Source organism: Ascaphus truei, chromosome 14 (assembly GCF_040206685.1).
Source record: "Ascaphus truei isolate aAscTru1 chromosome 14, aAscTru1.hap1, whole genome shotgun sequence".
Taxonomy (NCBI): domain Eukaryota; kingdom Metazoa; phylum Chordata; class Amphibia; order Anura; family Ascaphidae; genus Ascaphus; species Ascaphus truei.
In genome coordinates, this window is record NC_134496.1 from 12,991,845 (window position 1) to 13,016,278 (window position 24,434).

The following is a 24,434-nucleotide window of genomic DNA, read 5'->3' on the forward strand; positions in this document are numbered from 1 at the left end:
TGGGCAACGGCGGTGTTCGTTTTAGCGTCACAATCACTGTGTGAGCAGTGTGAATCCTGATAGGCTGCGGCGCTCGGAGGAAAGGGCGGGCACTGAGGGTGTCGCAGGTGGGCGCCATGTTTGAAGTGGGCAAAACACACGGTAACTATGTAAGGAATATTATTACACAGGGAATGATAAGGACATCGAGAACTAGCAATACAGCTTTATACAATCACTATGACCACCTAAACCGCTTTTCCTTTTTCTTCCACAAATATAAAAAAGGGTTTTTTGATCATTTAAATGTCGTTTTTCTAAAGAATTTTGCAATAGATATCTGGTTTTTGGGTATAAAATTGCTTTGTATTATCTGTTAATACATATTATCGCGTGTAATATAAAACAATATATAAATATGTACTTGAAAGTGAATCCATTGCCTGTAAATAGTATTTAAACTGTTTCTTTTTTAACACAGCCATGTAAGCCATGATCATAACAATTATAATATATACAAACAGACCCAAAAAGTCTATATTCTGTTAGTAATATTATGAGTGATAGTGTATACATATTCATTGATTCCCGTAGTTGACCATGTGTGAGTGATTAGAATTGAAGCAAAATGGCGTCCTGCAACCACCACAGGGCGCTCTCTTCTAGATTTTGCCGCCACCGGAAGTCGTCCATCTTGTGGCTGCACCCAGAGCTTGGTCAACGCTGCCATGTTTGTACACTGAGTCAGCAATCACCAAGGATACCGGAAGTTTATGGTGGCCATATTGATACTCCAAACTGGTAGAAGCAGTACCTACAGCTGTTGGCGGCCATATTGGTCCTGCCAAAGAAGACGTTTGTTAAGGTGTTGGGAGAGAGAATCGACCATTTCTTCCGTCTCTTAAACCTGAAACCCACACTGTAAATCTCCTTTTAAAGTCTTCGCTATGACATTGTGACGTTTTGAATCTAGGTTTATGAAAGAAGCACCTTCCAAAATGGCTACCACGTGCCCCCGTGACGCGACTCTTCCGTCAACAAGGTCAAAGGTAAGATGCCAGTGACCAGAGACCACATGGAAATCATCATGGATGCAACAGGAAGTGGTGAAATCAGATGCAAGGTGATCAGCCCCCTGTTTCAAAGTGGTTAATTACTGCAGCCACTCATTATTACCATTATTAAATAACAATATTCACATGGGCGAAGTGTTGCTACAGGGCAATACATCAAGATGGTGCCTGTATGTGGCTTTTATCATGCACGATACCCTATATGATCTGCATTTGTTATTGGGTAATAGGACAATTAAGGATTTAGGATTACAACAGGGAAGTGACCCCAACCTTAGAAAAGCAAAACAAATGTAGTTGCCAAAAATAGTTAGTATTCTGTTAAAAAGGCATTTTTGTGATAATAATAGCATGTTCTTGTATAGCGCTGCTAGTTTTACATAGCACTTTACAGAGACATTTTGCAGACACAGTCCCTGCCCTGTGGAGTTTACAATCTATGTTCTTGGTGCCTGAGGTACAAGGAGATAAAGTTACTTGGCCAAGGTTGCAAGGCGCCGACACCAGGAATTGAACCACTTTCCCCTGCTTCACACTCCGTGCCAGTCCTCCCTGATACCAAATCTCCTCTAGTTTGGGTAATTGAAGGTTGATGTCCCAGTCGACTAGCCTATTACTGAGACCCCATACCATCCTTAATGTACAATACATGGCAGTTCAAAGGTCAATCTCACGAGCACAGTGAACTAATGACTAGCTTTGATAATCTATGGTAATTCATTACTTTTCTTAAAGGAACAAACAGGTAAGTATTTTTAAACTTTTAACACTTTCATGGTAAAGAAAAGGTTTGCAGGCCTCCTACAATGTTTATCTAATGTCTTTTGGTAGTCCGACTGTCCATCCTTAAAGTCGCAGGTTTGTCATTAGCTCTGCTCTCTCGTGTTTGCAATGTAATCATGAATTAGGCAGGCAGAAGAAGCTGATATACTGAAATCCAGTGTTCCCAGAGAAAAAGTTAAACATTCCTTTATCACAAGATGCCTAATAAGGAAAAACATTTCCACATGATCACGATCCAGTTCTGGGTTTGCATTGCCATTTCCTGCTGTGGTAATATAACAAATTAAAGATCTGGAATGTTCAGTATCCTCTAATCTAGAAATGTTTTTCCCTTTTATAAAAAGGTGCAAGAAAAAAGTGTCTAGGATGGTTCTCTCTAGCGGCAAAATCCAAGTGAAAAATCACTAGTAATTAGAGCATGTGAATATTGCACATATACCACCACATTTAAAGTGGTTAAAAGGTGAAAATAACACTGATACCGTGACCCTATGAACGTATCAAAGTGAATTGACCCAGTGACACAAATAAAAAAAAAACGTAAAGTAAAGGGAAGAACTTCAATGGAAGAAACTGTTCCCACGTTTCTTCGGATATATCGTCTCAAAGAAGATGAGGGAGCGGAGGACGTCAGTAATGTTATATGTGAATAAAATTAAAACGCCCACAGTGTAATATATGTCAACGACTCGTGTTAAGATGACGAAAACCTCCAATGTTTATACGCGCATGCTTGCAGGTGTGTATATATATATATATAGGCAAAATCCAATCTGCAGTGCCAAGCATGCTAGTATATACATTGGGGGTTTTCTTCATCTTAACACAAGTCGTTGACATATTATACACTGTTGGTGTTTTATTTTTATTCACACATAACGTTATTGACGTCCCTTTATGAAAAGGACAATAAATTAAAGATTGCATTTTAATAATAAACTCCTTGATAATGCTATTGAATGAATCTCCCCACCCCAGTGTATAGAATTAATGGGATACTCTTGTGCCATGGTCTGCTAGATGGAGTTTGCAGTTCAGATGACTTGCGGAAATTGTGTTGATGATGTGAAAAGATCCTTACAAGGTGTACAAGGTAAGGGAGGATTGAGCGATGGCTGCACTACTTGGGAGGGAACCAAACCAAGAGTGTACTATAGAAACCCCATCATAAAACCTTAGCCACAAACCCTATAAAAGTCATGTATATCATGGAGGCTCTGCCTATAGACTGGGACACAGACCCTATAAAAGTCCCTGTATATGATGGAGGCTCTGCCTTTAGACTGGGACAGAGACCCTATAAAAGTCCAGTATATGATGGAGGCCCTGCCTATATACTGGGATACAGACCCTATAAAAGTCCTGTATATGATGGATGCTCTGCCTATAGACCCTATAAAAGTCCTGTGGCATAAATGGAATATATGATGGAGGTTCTGTCCTATAATATGAGACAGGCCCTATTAAAGTCCTATTCCACTTTGCACTCCCCCCTTCTTCTCTACACTGCTACAGACTGACATCCTGGTCATAAAGTACAACTCTGCCCTATCCTTCTCTTAATATACAAACCCCTTTTTCTCTCGGCCGCTCTCACCTGTCTAACCCCAGACCCTGGCTAAACTGCCACACACACGCATGCTCCGTTCCTGCACTCGCTCCGTTCCTGCACTCGCTCCTCTGAACGCCTCTGCAGACTTCCATCACTACAAATTTATCCTATTCTGTTTCAACTCTGCCCTCTCCCAAGCTAATAAAAACTAATATTCTTCACTAATCAACACCCGAAAGTCCGCAGGTGTGCACGGGGTCAGCGTCTCTCTGTCCTCACGTTTCTCACACTGCAGGTGTGCACGGGGTCAGCGTCTCTCTGTCCTCACGTTTCTCACACCGCAGGTGTGCACGGGGTCAGCGTCTCTCTGTCCTCACGTTTCTCACACTGCAGGTGTGCACGGGGTCAGCATCTCTCTGTCCTCACGTTTCTCACACCGCAGGTGTGCACGGGGTCAGCGTCTCTCTGTCCTCACGTTTCTCACACCGCAGGTGTGCACGGGGTCAGCGTCTCTCTGTCCTCACGTTTCTCACACCGCAGGTGTGCACGGGGTCAGCATCTCTCTGTCCTCACGTTTCTCACACCGCAGGTGTGCACGGGGTCAGCGTCTCTCTGTCCTCACGTTTCTCACACCGCAGGTGTGCATGGGGTCAGCGTCTCTCTGTCCTCACCCCGCAGGTGTGCACGGGGTCAGCATCTCTCTGTCCTCACGTTTCTCACACTGCAGGTGTGCACGGGGTCAGCGTCTCTCTGTCCTCACGTTTCTCACACCGCAGGTGTGCATGGGGTCAGCGTCTCTCTGTCCTCACCCCGCAGGTGTGCACGGGGTCAGCATCTCTCTGTCCTCACCCCGCAGGTGTGCACGGGGTCAGCATCTCTCTGTCCTCACGTTTTTTCACCCCGTGGGTGTGCACGGTGTCAGCGTCTCTCTGTCCTCACCCCGCAGGTGTGCACGGGGTCAGCGTCTCTCTGTCCTCATCTCGCAGGTGTGCACGGGGTCAGCGTCTCTGTGTCCTCACGTTTCTCACCCCGCATGTGTGCACGGGGTCAACGTCTCTCTGTCCTCACCCCGCAGGTGTGCATGGGGTCAGCGTCTCTCTGTCCTCACCCCGCAGGTGTGCATGGGGTCAGCGTCTCTCTGTCCTCACCCGCAGGTGTGCACGGGGTCAGCATCTCTGTCCTCACGTTTCTCACACCGCAGGTGTGCACGGGGTCAGCGTCTCTCTGTCCTCACGTTTCTCACACCGCAGGTGTGCACGGGGTCAGCATCTCTCTGTCCTTACCCCGCAGGTGTGCACGGGGTCAGCGTCTCTCTGTCCTCACGTTTCTCACACCGCAGGTGTGCACGGGGTCAGCGTCTCTCTGTCCTCACCCCGCAGGTGTGCACGGGGTCAACGTCTCTGTGTCCTTACCCCGCAGGTGTGCACAGGGCCAGCGTCTCTCTGTCCTCACCCCGCAGGTGTGCACGGGGTCAGCGTCTCTCTGTCCTCACCCCGCAGGTATGCACGGGGTCAGCGTCTCTCTGTCCTCACCCCGCAGGTGTGCACGGGGTCAGCATCTCTCTGTCCTCACGTTTTTTCACCCCGTGGGTGTGCACGAGGTCAGCGTCTCTCTGTCCTCACCCCGTAGGTGTGCACGACGTCAGCGTCTCTCTGGACTCGGGGGCAGTAGTAGTGGACACAACCCTGGCCGCACAGGAAGTGCAGAGACTGTTAGAGAGTGGGGGACGCCGGGCCGTGCTCAAGGGAATGGGGAGCAGTGAATTGAGTGAGTACTCCACATCATTATATAGCACAGCATATATAGATACACACACCATTATACATCGTGGCGTTTTTATTATCAGCGTATAGATACTCTGCATCATCATACAGCGCGGCGTGTTCATTATCAGCGTATAGATACTCACCATCATTATACAGCGCGGCGTGTTCATTATCAGTGCATAGATACTCTGCATCATTATACAGCGCAGCGTGTTCATTATCAGTGCATAGATACTCTGCATCATTATACAGCGCGGCGTGTTCATTATCAGTGTATAGATACTCCCATCATTATACATCGCAGCATGTTCATTATCAGCGTATAGATACTCACCATCATTATACAGCGCGGCGTGTTCATTATCAGCGTATAGATACTCACCATCATTATACAGCGTGGCGTGTTCATTATCGGCGTATAGATACTCACCATCATTATACATTGCAGCATGTTCATTATCAGCGTATAGATACTCACCATCATTATACAGCGCGGCGTGTTTATTATCAGTGTATATATACTCCCCATCATTATACAGCGCAGCGTGTTCATTATACAGCGCAGCGTGTTCATTATCCGTGTATAGATACTCTGCATCATTATACAGCGCAGCGTGTTCATTATCCGTGTATAGATACTCTGCATCATTATACAGCGCAGCATGTTCATTATCAGTGTATATATACTCCCCATCATTATACAGCGCAGCGTGTTCATTATCCGTGTATAGATACTCTGCATCATTATACAGCGCAGCGTGTTCATTATCCGTGTATAGATACTCTGCATCATTATACAGCGCAGCATGTTCATTATCAGTGTATATATACTCCCCATCATTATACATCGCAGCATGTTCATTATCAGCATATAGAGATACACAACACCATTATACAACACAGTATGATCATCAGTGTATAGATACTCTGCATCATTATACAGCGCGGCGTGTTCATTATCAGCGTATAGATACTCGCCATCATTATACAGCGCGGCGTGTTCATTATCAGTGTATATATACTCCCCATCATTATACATCGCAGCGTGTTCATTATCAGCATATAGAGATACACAACACCATTATACAACACAGTATGATTATCAGTGTATAGATACTCTGCATCATTATACAGCGCGGCGTGTTTATTATAAGTGTATAGATACTCTGCATCATTATACAGCGCGGCGTGTTTATTATCAGCGTATAGATACTCTGCATCATTATACAGCGCAGCGTATTTATTATAAGTGTATAGATACACAGCTTCATTATACAGTGGGTAATTTCTTTCCCAGAAAGCCTTGGGGCTGCTGTAGCGATGATGTCAGGAGAGGGGTCAGTACAGGGGGTCGTACGCTTCCTTCAAGCGTCCAACGAGACCTGTGTCATAGAAGGCAGCTTGGACGGCCTGAGTCCCGGCCTACACGCCATCCACATACATGAATTTGGGGATCTGTCTGATGCGTGTGCAAGGTAAGTTATTAGGGTCAGCAGCGTGTTCCTCCTGTGGGATAAGGGTGTTTCACATACAGGCTTTATCATCCCCTGCCCCCTTACCTGCTCTCCGGCGTCGCCTCCTCTGCGGGGTCACGTGACGTCACGTTGCCAGGGCCGGAGAGAAGGGAAGAGAAGGTTACAGAGGCCCTGCCATCTGCCCCCACAATCAGCTTAAATGTTGTGTGGAAGAGCGCGGGGCCTCTGTAACCGCGGGGGTCGGACATCCATAGAAAATTTCCTGGCGCCCCCTGGTCAACGTTAATAGGGTCAGCAGCACGTGGCGGTTCTGGGGGTGGTTATTTGGGGTAATAGGGGGAGTTATAGGGAGATGTTATATGGGGTAATAGGAGGAGTTATAGGGAGCGGTTATAGGGGTACTAGGAGTAGTTATAGGGAGAGATTATATGGGTACTAGGAGTAGTTATAGGGCGCGGTTATAGGGGTTGTTATAGGGAGCGGTTATATGGGGCAATAGGAGGAGTTATAGGGAGATGTTATATGGGGTAATAGGAGGAGTTATAGGGAGAGATTATATGGGTACTAGGAGTAGTTATAGGGAGAGATTATATGGGTACTAGGAGTAGTTATAGGGCGCGGTTATAGGGGTTGTTATATGGGGCAATAGGAGGAGTTATAGGGAGTGGTTTTATGGGTAATAGGAGGAGTTATAGGGAGATGTTATATGGGGTAATAGGAGGAGTTAAAGGGAGCGGTTATAGGGAGATGTTATATGGGGTAATAGGAGGAGTTATAGGGAGATGTTATAGGGAGATGTTATATGGGGTAATAGGAGGAGTTATAGGGAGATGTTATATGGGATAATAGGAGGAGTTATAGGGAGATGTTATATGGGATAATAGGAGGAGTTATAGGGAGATGTTATATGGGATAATAGGAGGAGTTATAGGGAGATGTTATATGGGGTAATAGGAGGAGTTATAGGGAGATGTTATATGGGATAATAGGAGGAGTTATAGGGAGATGTTATATGGGGTAATAGGAGGAGTTATAGGGAGATGTTATATGGGGTAATAGGAGGAGTTATAGGGAGATGTTATATGGGGTAATAGGAGGAGTTATAGGGAGATGTTATATGGGGTAATAGGAGGAGTTATAGGGAGATGTTATAGGGAGATGTTATATGGGGTAATAGGAGGAGTTATAGGGAGATGTTATATGGGATAATAGGAGGAGTTATAGGGAGAGATTATATGGGATAACAGGAGGAGTTATAGGGAGATGTTATATGGGGTAATAGGAGGAGTTATAGGGAGATGTTATATGGGGTAATAGGAGGAGTTATAGGGAGATGTTATATGGGGTAATAGGAGGAGTTATAGGGAGATGTTATATGGAGTAATATGAGGAGTTATAGGGAGATGTTATATGGGGTAATAGGAGGAGTTATAGGGAGATGTTATATGGGGTAATAGGAGGAGTTATAGGGAGATGTTATATGGGGCTTTAGGAAGTAACAGAGCAGAAGTAGATCCTGTGATCCTATAAATACCAGATTTTCTGTTTTTAATGACTGGATAGCTGTGGGGAACATTATAATCCTGACGGGAACTCACACGGAGGGCCTGGGGACGCAGACCGGGTAAGTGAGTGCATGCATGCGCGCGCGTGTGTGTATTTGATGTGTGTGTGTGTGTGCATTTGATCTGTCCTGCTGTGTGTGTATTTTATCTGTGTGTGTGTATTTGATATGTCCTGCGTTGGGTGCATGTGTGTGCATTTGATCTGTCTTGGTGTGTGTGTGTGTATTTGATCTGTCTTGGTGTGTGTGTGTGCGCGTGTGTGTATTTGATCTGTCTTGGTGTGTGTGTATTTGATGTGTGTGTGTGTGTGTGTGTGTGTGTGTGTGTGTGTGTGTGTGTGTGTGTGTGTGTGTGTGTGTGTGTGTGTGTGTGTGTGTGTGTGTGTGTGTGTGTGTGTGTGTGTGTGTGTGTGTGATTGTATTTGATCTGTCCTGGTGTGTGTGTGTATTTGATCTGTCCGTGTGTGTGTGTATTTGATCTGTCCGTGTGTGTGTGTGTGTGTGTGTGTGTGTGTGTGTGTGATTGTATTTGATCTGTCCTGGTGTGTGTGTGTATTTGATCTGTCCGTGTGTGTGTATTTGATCTGTCCGTGTGTGTGTGTGGGTGTGTGTATTTGAAACATTTCAAGAATACTAGTATTTAAAAAATAGAAAGAAATACAAATAATTGAAATTGTAAAAAGGCTTTAAAAACTAAACCATTTAGATTGAAAAGTGGAAAAGAAAATGTTAACATTTGGAAGAACATAAAATAGAATTATTATTTGCGAAGAATAAGTAATATGATCAAGCAAAACCTAACGCTATAAAATGCGGAGCGCAAAGTCGTACCGAATATAAAACTCAGCGATTTAATAAAAGGAAAACACACATAGCTCCGTTTACAATCAAATGAAAAAATGCCATTGCATTATTTAAAGGAATTTAATTACTCAATTTAAAAAAATTCATATGAAGAAGAAAAAAACCCTAGGAATTAGCAAAATGGGCGGCAAATAAAATGTCGGGATTAAAAATAGTTTAAAATTGAAAAATTAAAACCCAAATAGAATTAGAAAATCCATTTGCCGATTTGCTAAATTTAAAATAGAATTGAGCGTGAAATGTCCATATACGGCGCCTTTTAGGAAGAACTGTCGTTTTATATAATAACAGAGGTTTTTCTTTTATATAAACGGATGTCGTTTGAATGGTCTTTCTTAAACAAACCATACCGTGCTAAAAGCAGATATTTCGCTGCCGTTTCCCCCGGAAATAGCATTTATTCTGGGCCTCTAAATGTATTTGTCAATCAGGAATTTATTTTGCACCCCCCCCCCCCCTTCTCTTTTCTTATCAGAGAGCCAATAAAGATATGGGGAGAGGGGGCTTTGCTTGTGCAAACTCTCGTGTGACCCCTTATATATGAGACACTAAATAACACATTTCCGCCTGCTTTCTACTTTGTACCTAGGTGGGAGGCTGGGGGTCTCCGGAGCTGAGCCACATTGATTTCTGCTCTGGGGACCCCCTGCTCCCCGAGTGGCACGATAAGAAAGAAAAGTGCAAAGGAAGCCCGATAGTGCGATAAACCTTTTAATAATAGACTATATAAACAAAGGGAGGGGTACGGGGGAGACTCTCAAATCAGCTGATACAATGTAAATGCCACGGTGCAATAAGGACAAGATAATCGTGAACACATACAGAGGAAAGGTCCCTAAGGAATGCACTCAGGGTTGTGATAAAATGTTTTTAAATTAAAACCATTTTATAATAATCATGTTAAAAATACCTGTAAATTGAATTGGTATAATAGATCCATGGCCAATGTGTAAGTACACAATCAGAGATACAGAAAGATAAGACGTAATCTATACACGCTATATAGTTCAACTGCAATATAGAACTGTTGGTATAGTCATTTATACTATATCAAATAAATGACTTTAGTATTAGATACCAGCAATTTTATTTACAAAAACTCCACATTCACTAATTGAATGTGGAGCACAAAAATTCCCATATATATGGCAAAAATAAATGCCAAATAAGGGTGCAGTCAAACTAATAATTATACATGACTTACAATAATGCGCACATACAAGTTTAAAAACATGAAACCTATACGTGATCTCGCTGCTGGAATAAGTGAATGCCGCTGGCTGCAATAGGGACTGGTGAGGGTAACAATAATAAGCAATGTTGTATTGAACGCGTGTGGCAGTTTGTTGACACTAAAGATGTTATTGCCACATTATTATGCCACAGTCCCATCCATGGCTTGCTTATATCCCTCTATCCAGCGCCTGCTTGCAGCTCACATACAAACAGACAGACGCCTGAGGTAAGATATACCTGAAAGTGCTTGGTGTATACTATTATCTGGTAGGGGTAATGATGATAAGCAGCATATTGTGGTTGGTAATTGCAGCGATTAGTAATGCTACAAATATAGTTTTTCCATTAAATGATCAACTAATCAATTAACTAAGTTGCAGAGGTCCCGCGCTCTCCCCCCAGGCATTGAAATTAAATGCCTGGGCACCGCGCGAGGCCTCTGCAACCTCTACTTACCGGGATTCAGCCGGCTTCAGGACGGGTGACCATGGCAACGCGGTCATGTGACGTCACGGTTGCCTTGGTAACGTGCCGTCAAATTACGCCGCGGGTCACGAGACGTCACACAACTCTGCAAGCGACGCCATGGGTGACGCCACACAACCCCTCGGCGTCACTTGACGGCGCGCGAGGTAAGGAGGGGGGGGGCGCAAAAAAAAAAGTTTCCGCACCCCTGGTATAAATGATTATGTCAACAGTTCTATATTGCAGTTGAACTATATAGCGTGTATAGATTACGTCTTATCTTTCTGTATCTCTGATTATGTACTTACACATTGGCCATGGATCTATTATACCAATTCAATTTACAGGTATTTTTAACATGATTATTATAAAATGGTTTTAATTTAAAAACAATTTATCACAACACTGAGGTCCCTAATGAATGCACTCAGTGTTGTGATAAATTGTTTTTAAAATTAAGAAGTAGTGTTCAAGTGTACGTATCTCAGGGAGCGGGGGGAAATCAGCACAGTGCGCGTATGTAACGGAAATAGATCTTTAAACACGTCACAGTCATTAGGACACTTTGCTCCTACGTGGGACTGACCCTTTAACTCATTAAACACGTCCCTGTCATTAGGTCACTTTGTCCCTACGTGGGACTGTCCCTTTAACCCATTAAACACGTCCCTGTCATTAGGTCACTTTGCTGCTGTGTGGGACTGACCCTTTAACCCATTAAACACGTCCCTGTCATTAGATCACTTTGCTCCTACGTGGGGCTGTAACTTTAACCCATTAAACACGTCCCTGTCATTAGCTCACTTTGTTCCTATGTGAGACTGACCCTTTAAAATATTCCTCTCTCGTTACCCTTTTTAGCACGTCGGAGACCTGGGAAATATCTTGGCCAACAAGGATGGACGGGCGACTTTTAGGCTGGAGGACGAACGATTGAAGGTGACACGGTTTTGGGATTAATATCTTCCTCTCTCCCACCTCTCTCCCACCTCTCTCCCTCCTCTCTCCCACCTCTGTCATATGCTCCGTATCAGCCTCTGTATCTCTGCACTGAGGCTCTCCTCTCCAGACCACACCCGATAACTGTGCCCTGTACCCCGGGGGGGGGACTGACCTCGTGTGGTCCCTTTGCAGGTCTGGGATGTCATTGGGCGTTCTGTGGTGGTGGATGGAGCAGAGGACGACTTGGGGCGTGGGGATCACCCCATGTCCAAAATAACCGGCAACTCGGGGGAGAGGTGAGAGGTTTGGAGACAAATACAAACTGAAGGCAACTCCTCTTCTTTACTGTGTGTCCTCTCCCTCTGCTGCTCCCATACTCTTTATTCCTCTCCCTCTGCTGCTCCCATACTCTCTATTCCTCTCCCTCTGCTGCTCCCATCTACTATATATTTCTGAAAGCACTGTATGTCTGCGTCCCTAGCGGCAATCTCATTGGTCCCTTGGCCCGCCCGCCCCCGCACACCTCTCATTGGCCTGAGGCGGAGTGACGGGCCAAAGGACACATCACACACACATCTCTCTCTCTCACACACACACACACACGCACCTCCTCCTCTCCCCGTGTCTCCCGCGCTTTCACCCCGCCCTCCCCCGGGGCCGCTACAGTCAGCGGGACACACACACTATTATTACCCCTTCAGCGCCCCCCCCCCCACCCAGTGTCAGCGGCCGTGCGAGACCCCCCTTCTATATCTCCCACCTCTCCCCCCCCACACATATACATGCCCCCCCCTCCCCGGCGCTACAACTCACCCCTTCCCCGGCGGGGGAACAGCCAGTGGCCAGGCAGGCTGCCTCGCGGCGCCGAGTACCCAAGATGGCGGCGCCCGGGACACAGCGGGGGAGCGGCCACAACACGCTGCCTCCCGCCTCAGATCCACGTGGGACCTGCCGGATGGGTGAGTGAGCGGCCTTCACCTCCCTTCCATCCCCCTTCACCTCCCCTCCACCCCCCCTTCACCTCCCCTCCATACCCCCCTTCACCTCCCCTCCGCCCCCCCCCGGCGCCGCTACAGTCAGCGGGGGAGCGAGCGAGCGCCCGGGACACAGCGGGGGAGCGGCCACAACACGCTGCCTCCCGCCTCAGATCCACGTGGGACCTGCCGGACGGGTGAGTGAGCGGCCTTCACCTCCCCTCACCCCCGTTCACCTCCCCTCACCCCCGTTCACCTCCCCTCACCCCCTTTCACCTCCCCTCACCCCCTTTCACCTCCCCTCACTCCACTTCTCCTCCCTTCCACCCCCGTTCACCTCCCCTCCACCCCCCCTTCACCTCCCCATTTACCTCCCCCCCCCCCCCATTTAACTCCCCCCCTTCATCTCCCCTCCACCTCCCCTCCACCCCCCCCCCTTCTCCCCCCCTCTTCACCCCCCTTCACCTCCCCTCCACCCCCCCCTTCGCCTCCCCTCCACCCCCCCCCCCCTTCCCACCGCCTCCCCCCCTTCCCACTGCCTCCCCCCCTTCCCTCCCCCCCTTCCCACCGCCTCCCCCCCCCTTCCCACCGCCTCCCCCCCTTCCCACCGCCTCCCCCCCTTCCCCCCCTTCCCACCACCTCCCCCCCTTCCCACCGCCTCCCCCCCCTTCCCACCGCCTCCCCCCCCCTTCCCACCGCCTCCCCCCCTTCCCACCGCCTCCCCCCCCCCTTCCCACCACCTCCCCCCTTCTCCCCCTTCCCACCACCTCCCCCCTTCTCCCCCTTCCCACCACCTCCCCCTTCTCCCCCTTCCCACCACCTCCCCCTTCTCCCCCTTCCCACCACCTCCCCCCTCCTCCCCCTTCCCACCACTTCTCCCCTTTCCCCCCCCCCCGCTCCCCTTCCCCCCCCCCCCCCTCCGCTCCCCTTTCCACCCCCCCTCCGCTCCCTTCCCCCCCCCCCCCTCCGCTCCCCTTTCCCCCCCCTCCGCTCTCCGCCCCCCTCCCCTCCACCCCTTTTTCCCCTCCACCCCTTTCCCCTCCCACCCCCTCCCACACTTCCACCCCTTCCCCCCCTCCTCTAACCCTTCCCCCCCTCCTCTAACCCTTCCCCCCCCCATCTCTAACCCTTCCCCCCCCTCCTCTAACCCTTCCCCCCCCTCCTCTAACCCTTCCCCCACTCCTCCACCCCTTGCCCCCCTCCTCCACCCCTTGCCCCCTCCACCACCCCCTCCTCCCCCCTCCACCACCCCCTCCTCCCCTTCCCGCCTTCCTGCCCGCCTTACCGCCTCCCCACCACCGCCTCTGCCTTTCACCCGCCCTTACTCCGGCCGCCTCTGCCTTTCACCCACCGCCTCACAGCCGCTGCACGCACTCAACAGACACCCGCCACACTCGACACATACCTGCCGCCACACACACCTGCTGCCTCCCGCCCCTACCCCCCGACATCACTGACCCACCGCCTCACACCCTAGCAGGACCCCCACTCGCAGACAGCACTCACAACCCACGCGCCACCCGCCGCCTCACACCCTAGCAGGACACACGCCTCACATTTTTACATCACTTATGGCACCAAAATATACATTGTACTGTGGTGTGTTTACAATAAACCATTTTTATACAACATCGTATTACATTTTCTTCCATCTTTCTTTTCAATATTATTATCCAACCTTTACAACAAACAGTCACCTATTGTTCCACAATTTATAAATAATACTACCTATTACGCATTTACATCCCGGGCAACGCCGGGTCTCTCAGCTAGTACTCTCCATTCCTCTCCCCCTGCTCCCATACTCTCTATTCCTCTCCCTCTGCTGCTCCCATACTCTCTATTCCTCTCCCTCTCCTGCTTCCATACTCTCTATTCCCCTCCCCCTGCTGCTCCCATACTCTCTATTCCTCTCCCCCTGCTGCTCCCATACTCTCTATTCCTCTCCCCCTGCTGCTCCCATACTCTCTATTCCTCTCCCTCTGCTGCTCCCATACTCTCTATTCCCCTCCCCCTGCTGCTCCCATACTCTATTCCTCTCCCTCCCCTGCTCCCATACTCTCTATTCCTCTCCCTCTGCTGCTCCCATACTCTCTATTCCTCCCCCCGCTGCTCCCATACTCTCTATTCCTCTCCCCCTGCTGCTCCCATACTCTCTATTCCCCTCCCCCTGCTGCTCCCATACTCTCTATTCCTCTCCCTCCCCTGCTCCCATACTCTCTATTCCTCTCCCTCTGCTGCTCCCATACTCTCTATTCTTCTCCCCCTGCTGCTCCCATACTCTCTATTCTTCTCCCCCCTGCTGCTCCCATACTCTCTATTCCTCTCCCCCTGCTGCTCCCATACTCTCTATTCCCCTCCCCCTGCTGCTCTCATACTCTCTATTCCTCTCCCTCCCCTGCTCCCATACTCTCTATTCCTCTCCCTCTGCTGCTCCCATACTCTCTATTCCTCCCCCCCTGCTGCTCCCATACTCTCTATTCCTCCCCCCCTGCTGCTCCCATACTCTCTATTCCTCCCCCCCTGCTGCTCCCATACTCTCTATTCCTCCCCCCCTACTGCTCCCATACTCTCTATTCTTCTCCCCTGCTGCTCCCATACTCTCTATTCCTCTCCCTCCCCTGCTCCCATACTCTCTATTCCTCTCCCTCCCCTGCTCCCATACTCTCTATTCCTCTCCCCCTGCTGCTCCCATACTCTCTATTCCCCTCCCCCTGCTGCTCCCATACTCTCTATTCCTCTCCCCATGCTGCTCCCATACTCTCTATTCCTCTCCCCCTGCTGCTCCCATACTCTCTATTCCCCTCCCCCTGCTGCTCCCATACTCTCTATTCATCTCCCCCTGCTGCTCCCATACTCTCTATTCCCCTCCCCTGCTGCTCCCATACTCTCTATTCTTCTCCCCCTGCTGCTCCCATACTCTCTATTCCTCTCCCTCCCCTGCTCCCATACTCTCTATTCCTCTCCCCCTGCTGCTCCCATACTCTCTATTCCCCTCCCCCTGCTGCTCCCATACTCTCTATTCCTCTCCCCCTGCTGCTCCCATACTCTCTCTTCCTCTCCCCCTGCTGCTCCCATACTCTCTATTCCTCTCCCCCTGCTGCTCCCATACTCTCTATTCCTCTCCCCCTGCTGCTCCCATACTCTCTACTCCTCTCCCTCTGCTCCCATACTCTCTATTCCTCTCCCTCTCCTGCTCCCATACTCTCTATTCCTCTCCCTCTGCTGCTCCCATACTCTCTATTCCTCTCCTGCTCCCATACTCTCTATTCCTCTCCCCCTGCTGCTCCCATACTCTCTATTCCTCTCCTTCTGCTGCTCCCATACTCTCTATTCCTCTCCCCCTGCTGCTCCCATACTCTCTATTCCTCTCCCCCTGCTGCTCCCATACTCTCTATTCCTCTCCCCCTGCTGCTCCCATACTCTCTATTCCTCCTCCTCTGCTGCTCCCATACTCTCTATTCCTCTCCCTCTGCTGCTCCCATACTCTCTATTCCTCTCCCTCTGCTGCTCCCATACTCTCTATCCCTCTCACTCTGCTGCTCCCATACTCTCTATTCCTCTCCCTCCCCTGCTCCCATGCTCTCTATTCCTCTCCCCCTGCTGCTCCCATACTCTCTATTCCTCTCCCCCTGCTGCTCCCATACTCTCTATTCCTCTCCCTCTACTGCTCCCATACTCTCTATTCCTCTCCCTCTACTGCTACCATACTCTCTATTCCTCTCCCTCTGCTGCTCCCATACTCTCTATTCCTCTCCCTCTGCTGCTCCCATACTCTCTATTCCTCTCCCTCTGCTGCTCCCATACTCTCTATTCCTCTCCCTCTGCTGCTCCCATACTCTCTATTCCTCTCCCTCTGCTGCTCCCATACTCTCTATTCCTCTCCCTCTGCTGCTCACATACTCTCTATTCCTCTCCCTCTGCTGCTCCCATACTCTCTATTCCTCTCCCTCTGCTGCTCCCATACTCTCTATTCCTCTCCTCCCCTGCTCCCATACTCTCTATTCCTCTCCTCCCCTGCTCCCATACTCTCTATTCCTCTCCCCCTGCTGCTCCCATACTCTCTATTCATCTCCCCCTGCTGCTCCCATACTCTCTATTCATCTCCCCCTGCTGCTCCCATACTCTCTATTCCCCTCCCCCTGCTGCTCCCATACTCTCTATTCTTCTCCCCCTGCTGCTCCCATACTCTCTATTCCTCTCCCTCCCCTGCTCCCAAACTCTCTATTCCTCTCCCCTGCTGCTCCCATACTCTCTATTCCCCTCCCCCTGCTGCTCCCATACTCTCTATTCCTCTCCCCCCTGCTGCTCCCATACTCTCTATTCCTCTCCCCCTGCTGCTCCCATACTCTCTATTCCCCTCCCCCTGCTGCTCCCATACTCTCTATTCCTCTCCCTCTGCTCCCATACTCTCTATTCCTCTCCCTCTCCTGCTCCCATACTCTCTATTCCTCTCCCTCTGCTGCTCCCATACTCTCTATTCCTCTCCCACTGCTGCTCCCATACTCTCTATTCCTCTCCCACTGCTGCTCCCATACTCTCTATTCCTCTCCCCCTGCTGCTCCCATACTCTCTATTCCCCTCCCCCTGCTGCTCCCATACTCTCTATTCCTCTCCTTCTGCTGCTCCCATACTCTCTATTCCTCTCCTTCTGCTGCTCCCATACTCTCTATTCCTCTCCTTCTGCTGCTCCCATACTCTCTATTCCTCTCCTTCTGCTGCTCCCATACTCTCTATTCCTCTCCCCCTCCTGCTCCCATACTCTCTATTCCTCTCCCCCTGCTGCTCCCATACTCTCTATTCCTCTCCCTCTGCTGCTCCCATACTCTCTATTCCTCTCCCTGTGCTGCTCCCATACTCTCTATTCCTCTCCCTCTGCTGCTCCCATACTCTCTATTCCTCTCCCTCTGCTGCTCCCATACTCTCTATCCCTCTCCCTCTGCTGCTCCCATACTCTCTATTCCTCTCCCTCTGCTGCTCCCATACTCTCTATCCCTCTTCCTCTGCTGCTCCCATACTCTCTATTCCTCTCCCTCTGCTGCTCCCATACTCTCTATTCCTCTCCCTCTGCTGCTCCAACTCTCTATTCCTCTCCCTCTGCTGCTCACATACTCTCTATTCCTCTCCCTCTGCTGCTCCCATACTCTCTATTCTCTCCCTTTGCTGCTCCCATACTCTCTATTCCCCTCCCTCTGCTGCTCCCATACTCTCTATTCCTCTCCCTCTGCTGCTCCCATACTCTCTATTCCTCTCCCTCTGCTGCTCCCATACTCTCTATTCCTCTCCTCTGCTGCTCCCATACTCTCTATTCCTCTCCCTCTGCTGCTCCCATACTCTCTATGCCTCTCCCCCTGCTGCTCCCATACTCTCTATTCCTCTCTCTCCCCTGCTCCCATACTCTCTATTCCTCTGCCTCTGCTGCTCCCATACTCTCTATTCCTCTCCCCCTGCTGCTCCCATACTCTCTATTCCTCTCCCTCCCTGCTCCCATACTCTCTATTCCTCTCCCTCTGCTGCTCCCATACTCTCTATTCCTCTCCCTCTGCTGCTCCCATACTCTCTATTCCTCTCCCTCTGCTGCTCCCATACTCTCTATTCCTCTCCCTCCCTGCTCCCATACTCTCTATTCCTCTCCCTCCCCTGCTCCCATACTCTCTATTCCTCTCCCTCTGCTGCTCCCATACTCTCTATTCCTCTCCCTCTGCTGCTCCCATACTCTCTATTCCTCTCCCTCTGCTGCTCCCATACTCTCTATTCCTCTCCCTCCCCTGCTCCCATACTCTCTATTCCTCTCCCTCCCCTGCTCCCATACTCTCTATTCCTCTCCCCCTGCTGCTCCATACTCTCTATTCATCTCCCGCTGCTGCTCCCATACTCTCTATTCATCTCCCCTACTGCTCCCATACTCTCTATTCATCTCCCCTGCTGCTCCCATACTCTCTATTCCCCTCCCCCTGGCTGCTCCCATACTCTCTATTCTCTCCCCCTGCTGCTCCCATACTCTCTATTCCTCTCCCCTGCTGCTCCCATACTCTCTATTCCTCTCCCCCTGCTGCTCCATACTCTCTATTCCCTCCCCCTGCTGCTCCCATACTCTCTATTCCTCTCCCCCCTGCTGCTCCCATACTCTCTATTCCTCTCCCCCTGCTGCTCCCATACTCTCTATTCCCCTCCCCCTGCTGCTCCCATACTCTCTATTCCTCTCCCTCTGCTCCATACTCTCTATTCCTCTCCCTCTCCTGCTCCCATACTCTCTATTCCTCTCCCTCTGCTGCTCCCATACTCTCTATTCCTCTCCCACTGCTGCTCCATACTCTCTATTCCTCTCCCACTGCTGCTCCCATACTCTCTATTCCTCTCCCCTGCTGCTCCCATACTCTCTATTCCCCTCCCCTGCTGCTCCCATACTCTCTTTCCTCTCCTTCTGCTGCTCCCATACTCTCTATTCCTCTCCTTCTGCTGCTCCATACTCTCTATTCCTCTCCTTCTGCTGCTCCCATACTCTCTATTCCTCTCCTTCTGCTGCTCCATACTCTCTATTCCTCTCCCCTCCTGCTCCCATACTCTCTATTCCTCTCCCTCTGCTGCTCCCATACTCTCTATTCCTCTCCCTCTGCTGCTCCCATACTCTCTATTCCTCTCCCTGTGCTGCTCCCATACTCTCTATTCCTCTGCCTCTGCTGCTCCCATACTCTCTATCCCTCTCCCTCTGCTGCTCCCATACTCTCTATTCCTCTCCCTCTGCTGCTCCCATACTCTCTATCCCTCTCCCTCTGCTGCTCCCATACTCTCTATTCCTCTCCCTCTGCTGCTCCCATACTCTCTATCCCTCTTCCTCTGCTGCTCCCATACTCTCTATTCCTCTCCCTCTGCTGCTCCCATACTCTCTATTCCTCTCCCTCTGCTGCTCCCATACTCTCTATTCCTCTCCCTCTGCTGCTCACATACTCTCTATTCCTCTCCCTCTGCTGCTCCCATACTCTCTATTCCTCTCCCTTTGCTGCTCCCATACTCTCTATTCCTCTCCCTCTGCTGCTCCCATACTCTCTATTCCTCTCCCTCTGCTGCTCCCATACTCTCTATTCCTCTCCCTCTGCTGCTCCCATACTCTCTATTCCTCTCCCTCTGCTGCTCCCATACTCTCTATTCCTCTCCCTCTGCTGCTCCCATACTCTCTATGCCTCTCCCCCTGCTGCTCCCATACTCTCTATTCCTCTCTCTCCCCTGCTCCCATACTCTCTATTCCTCTCCCTCTGCTGCTCCCATACTCTCTATTCCTCTCCCCTGCTGCTCCCATACTCTCTATTCCTCTCCCTCCCCTGCTCCCATACTCTCTATTCCTCTCCCTCTGCTGCTCCCATACTCTCTATTCCTCTCCCTCTGCTGCTCCCATACTCTCTATTCCTCTCCCTCTGCTGCTCCCATACTCTCTATTCCTCTCCCCCTGCTGCTCCCATACTCTCTATTCCTCTCCCTCCCCTGCTCCATACTCTCTATTCCTCTCCCTCTGCTGCTCCCATACTCTCTATTCCTCTCCCTCTGCTGCTCCCATACTCTCTATTCCTCTCCCTCTGCTGCTCCCATACTCTCTATTCCTCCCTCTCTGCTGCTCCCATACTCTCTATTCCTCTCCCTCTGCTGCTCCCATACTCTCTATTCCTCTCCCTCTGCTGCTCCCATACTCTCTATTCCTCTCCCCCTGCTGCTCCCATACTCTCTATTCCTCTCCCCCTGCTGCTCCCATACTCTCTATTCCTCTCCCTCCCCTGCTCCCATACTCTCTATTCCTCTCCCTCTGCTGCTCCCATACTCTCTATTCCTCTCCCTCTGCTGCTCCCATACTCTCTATTCCTCTCCCTCTGCTGCTCCCATACTCTCTATCCCTCTTCCTCTGCTGCTCCCATACTCTCTATTCCTCTCCCTCTGCTGCTCCCATACTCTCTATTCCTCTCCCTCTGCTGCTCCCATACTCTCTATTCCTCTCCCTCTGCTGCTCACATACTCTCTATTCCTCTCCCTCTGCTGCTCCCATACTCTCTATTCCTCTCCCTTTGCTGCTCCCATACTCTCTATTCCTCTCCCTCTGCTGCTCCCATACTCTCTATTCCTCTACCTCTGCTGCTCCCATACTCTCTATTCCTCTCCCTCTGCTGCTCCCATACTCTCTATTCCTCTCCCCCTGCTGCTCCCATACTCTCTATTCCTCTCTCTCCCCTGCTCCCATACTCTCTATTCCTCTCTCTCCCCTGCTCCCATACTCTCTATTCCTCTCCCTCTGCTGCTCCCATACTCTCTATTCCTCTCCCCCTGCTGCTCCCATACTCTCTATTCCTCTCCCTCCCCTGCTCCCATACTCTCTATTCCTCTCCCTCTGCTGCTCCCATACTCTCTATTCCTCTCCCTCTGCTGCTCCCATACTCTCTATTCCTCTCCCCCTGCTGCTCCCATACTCTCTATTCCTCTCCCTCCCCTGCTCCCATACTCTCTATTCCTCTCCCTCCCCTGCTCCCATACTCTCTATTCCTCTCCCTCTGCTGCTCCCATACTCTCTATTCCTCTCCCCTGCTGCTCCCATACTCTCTATTCCTCTCCCTCCCCTGCTCCCATACTCTCTATTCCTCTCCCTCTGCTGCTCCCATACTCTCTATTCCTCTCCCTCTGCTGCTCCATACTCTCTATTCCTCTCCCTCTGCTGCTCCCTTACTCTCTATTCCTCCCTCTCTGCTGCTCCATACTCTCTATTCCTCTCCCTCGCTGCTCCCATACTCTCTATTCCTCTCCCTCTGCTGCTCCATACTCTCTATTCCTCTCCCCCTGCTGCTCCATACTCTCTATTCCTCTCCCCCTGCTGCTCCCATACTCTCTATTCCTCTCCCTCCCCTGCTCCATACTCTCTATTCCTCTCCCTCTGCTGCTCCCATACTCTCTATTCCTCTCCCTCTGCTGCTCCCATACTCTCTATTCCTCTCCCTCTGCTGCTCCCATACTCTCTATTCTCCCTCTCTGCTGCTCCCATACTCTCTATTCCTCTCCCTCTGCTGCTCCCATACTCTCTATTCCTCTCCCTCTGCTGCTCCCATACTCTCTATTCCTCTCCCTCTGCTGCTCCCATACTCTCTATCCCTCCCCTCTGCTGCTCCCATACTCTCTATTCCTCTCCCTCTGCTGCTCCATACTCTCTATCCCTCTCCCTCTGCTGCTCCCATACTCTCTATTCCTCTCCCTCTGCTGCTCCCATACTCTCTATTCCTCTCCCTCTGCTGCTCCCATACTCTCTATCCCTCTTCCTCTGCTGCTCCCATACTCTCTATTCCTCTCCCTCTGCTGCTCCCATACTCTCTATTCCTCTCCCTCTGCTGCTCCCATACTCTCTATTCCTCTCCCTCTGCTGCTCCCATACCTCTCTATTCCTCTCCCTCTGCTGCTCACATACTCTCTATTCCTCTCCCTCTGCTGCTCCCATACTCTCTATTCCTCTCCCTCTGCTGCTCCCATACTCTCTATTCCCTCTCCCTCTGCTGCTCCCATACTCTCTATTCCTCTCCCTCTGCTGCTCCCATACTCTCTATTCCTCTCCCTCTGCTGCTCCCTATACTCTCTATTCCTCTCCCTCTGCTGCTCCCATACTCTCTATGGCCTCTCTCTCCCCTGCTCCCATACTCTCTATTCCTCTCTCTCCCCTGCTCCCATACTCTCTATTCCTCTCCCCCTGCTGCTCCCATACTCTCTATTCCTCTCCCTCCCCTGCTCCCATACTCTCTATTCCTCTCCCTCTGCTGCTCCCATACTCTCTATTCCTCTCCCTCTGCTGCTCCCATACTCTCTATTCCTCTCCCTCTGCTGCTCCCATACTCTCTATTCCTCTCCCCCTGCTGCTCCATACTCTCTATTCCTCTCCCTCCCCTGCTCCCATACTCTCTATTCCTCTCCCTCCCCTGCTCCCATACTCTCTATTCCTCTCCCCCTCTCCCCTGCTCTCATACTGTCTCCCTGTCTCTCCCCCTCCTTTGTAGGTTAGCATGCGGTATCATCGCTCTCTCCGCTGGTCTCTTTGAGAACGCCAAGCAGATTTGCTCCTGCGATGGAGTCACCATCTGGGAGGAGAGAGACCGCCCTATAGCTGGACCAGGCCGGAAATCCCTCCCAAGCCCCCCAGCCAACCTGTAACACCACCAACACATACCCTTTATCCCATACACCTACAGTGCCATCCTACCTGACCCCCACGCATTCATAATCCTACTCCTCATAAATCCCCTCGCTAGACCTGCTTCTAAATGAGTGACCTAATGACAGGGACGTGTTTAATGGGTTAAAGGGTCAGTCCCACGTAGGAGCAAAGGGAACTAATGACAGAGACGTGTTTCATGGGTTAAAGGTCAGTCCCACGTAGGAGCAAAGGGAACTTATGACAGGGACGTGTTTAATGGGTTTAAAGGGTCCGTCCCACGTATGGACAAAGTGACCTAATGACAGGAGGTGTTTAATGGGTTAAAGGGTCAGTCCCACGTAGGAGCAAAGGGAACTTATGACAGTGACGTGTTTAATGGGTTAAAGGGTCCGTCCCACGTATGGACAAAGTGACCTAATGACAGGGACGTGTTTAATGGGTTAAAGCAGCGGTGCGCAAACTGGGGGGTGCAAGATTTTTGTTGGGGGGGGGGGGGGGGGGGCACAGGCGGTTGCAGAGGTCCCGTACTCTCCCCCCAGGCATTTTAAATTAAATGCCAGGGGACAGCGCGAGGCCTCTGCAACCTCTACTTGCCGGCTTCAGGACGCGTGACCATGGCAACACGGCGTCATGTGACGTCACGGTTGCCTAGGTCACTTTGCTCCGACAATGGACTGTCCCTTTAACCCAGGCCTGCACAACACGCGGGCCGCCGGCACTCACTGTGCGGCCTGCAGTGGCGGTGGCTTTCCCCCCCCCTTCTCCTCCCCGAGTCCGCTCTCCCTCCCCCCGCGAGTAGAGCCCGCTCTCCCCCTCCTCCCCCCCAGCCCGCTCTCAAGACTGCACACTCTTGCAGTGCGGCACTTCCGGTGCCCGCTACTTGCGAGCGCGCGCAGTCCCGCCATGATCTGAGGTGTAGGGGAGGTGCAGGGGGAGATGTGAGATGCAGGGGGAGATGTGAGGTGCAGGGGGAGATGTGAGATGCAGGGGGAGATGTGAGGTGCCGGGGGGGTGATGTGAGGTGCCGGGGGGGTGATGTGAGGTGCCGGGGGGGGTGATGTGAGGTGCCGGGGGGGTGATGTGAGGTGCCGGGGGGGTGATGTGAGGTGCCGGGGGGGTGATGTGAGGTGCCGGGGGGGTGATGTGAGGTGCCAGGGGGGGTGATGTGAGGTGCCGGGGGGGTGATGTGAGGTGCCGGGGGGGTGATGTGAGGTGCCGGGGGGGTGATGTGAGCTGCCGGGGGGGTGATGTGAGCTGCCGGGGGGGTGATGTGAGGTGCCGGGGGGGTGATGTGAGGTGCCGGGGGGTGATGTGAGGTGCCGGGGGGGTGATGTGAGGTGCCGGGGGGTGATGTGAGGTGCCGGGGGGGTGATGTGAGGTGCCGGGGGGGTGATGTGAGGTGCCGGGGAGGGTGATGTGAGGTGCCGGGGAGGGTGATGTGAGGTGCCGGGGAGGGTGATGTGAGGTGCCGGGGAGGGTGATGTGAGGTGCCGGGGAGGGTGATGTGAGGTGCCGGGGAGGGTGATGTGAGGTGCCGGGGAGGGTGATGTGAGGTGCCGGGGAGGGTGATGTGAGGTGCCGGGGAGGGTG

At 51.0% G+C, this 24,434-nt stretch overlaps 1 protein-coding gene across 4 annotated transcripts; it reads left to right on the forward strand.

The window, feature by feature from the left end:
• The first annotated feature begins 52 nt into the window (after positions 1-52).
• Positions 53-23,812, forward strand: CCS (copper chaperone for superoxide dismutase). 4 transcript variants are annotated; one of them, XM_075569730.1, is made up of 9 exons: positions 53-141; positions 631-1,102; positions 2,856-2,928; positions 5,017-5,154; positions 6,451-6,628; positions 8,192-8,252; positions 11,619-11,696; positions 11,892-11,995; positions 22,687-23,811. In XM_075569730.1, exons 2-9 carry the CDS (start codon positions 1,034-1,036, stop codon positions 22,838-22,840), a joined length of 855 nt encoding a protein of 284 aa, XP_075425845.1. In that variant the 5' UTR covers positions 53-141; positions 631-1,033; the 3' UTR covers positions 22,841-23,811. The 4 variants fall into 4 exon arrangements, with proteins under 4 accessions (XP_075425845.1, XP_075425843.1, XP_075425844.1 ...); XM_075569728.1 differs by having other exon boundaries at positions 631-1,028; XM_075569729.1 differs by having other exon boundaries at positions 94-141; positions 953-1,028; positions 22,687-23,812.
• Positions 23,813-24,434: the final 622 nt, after the last annotated feature.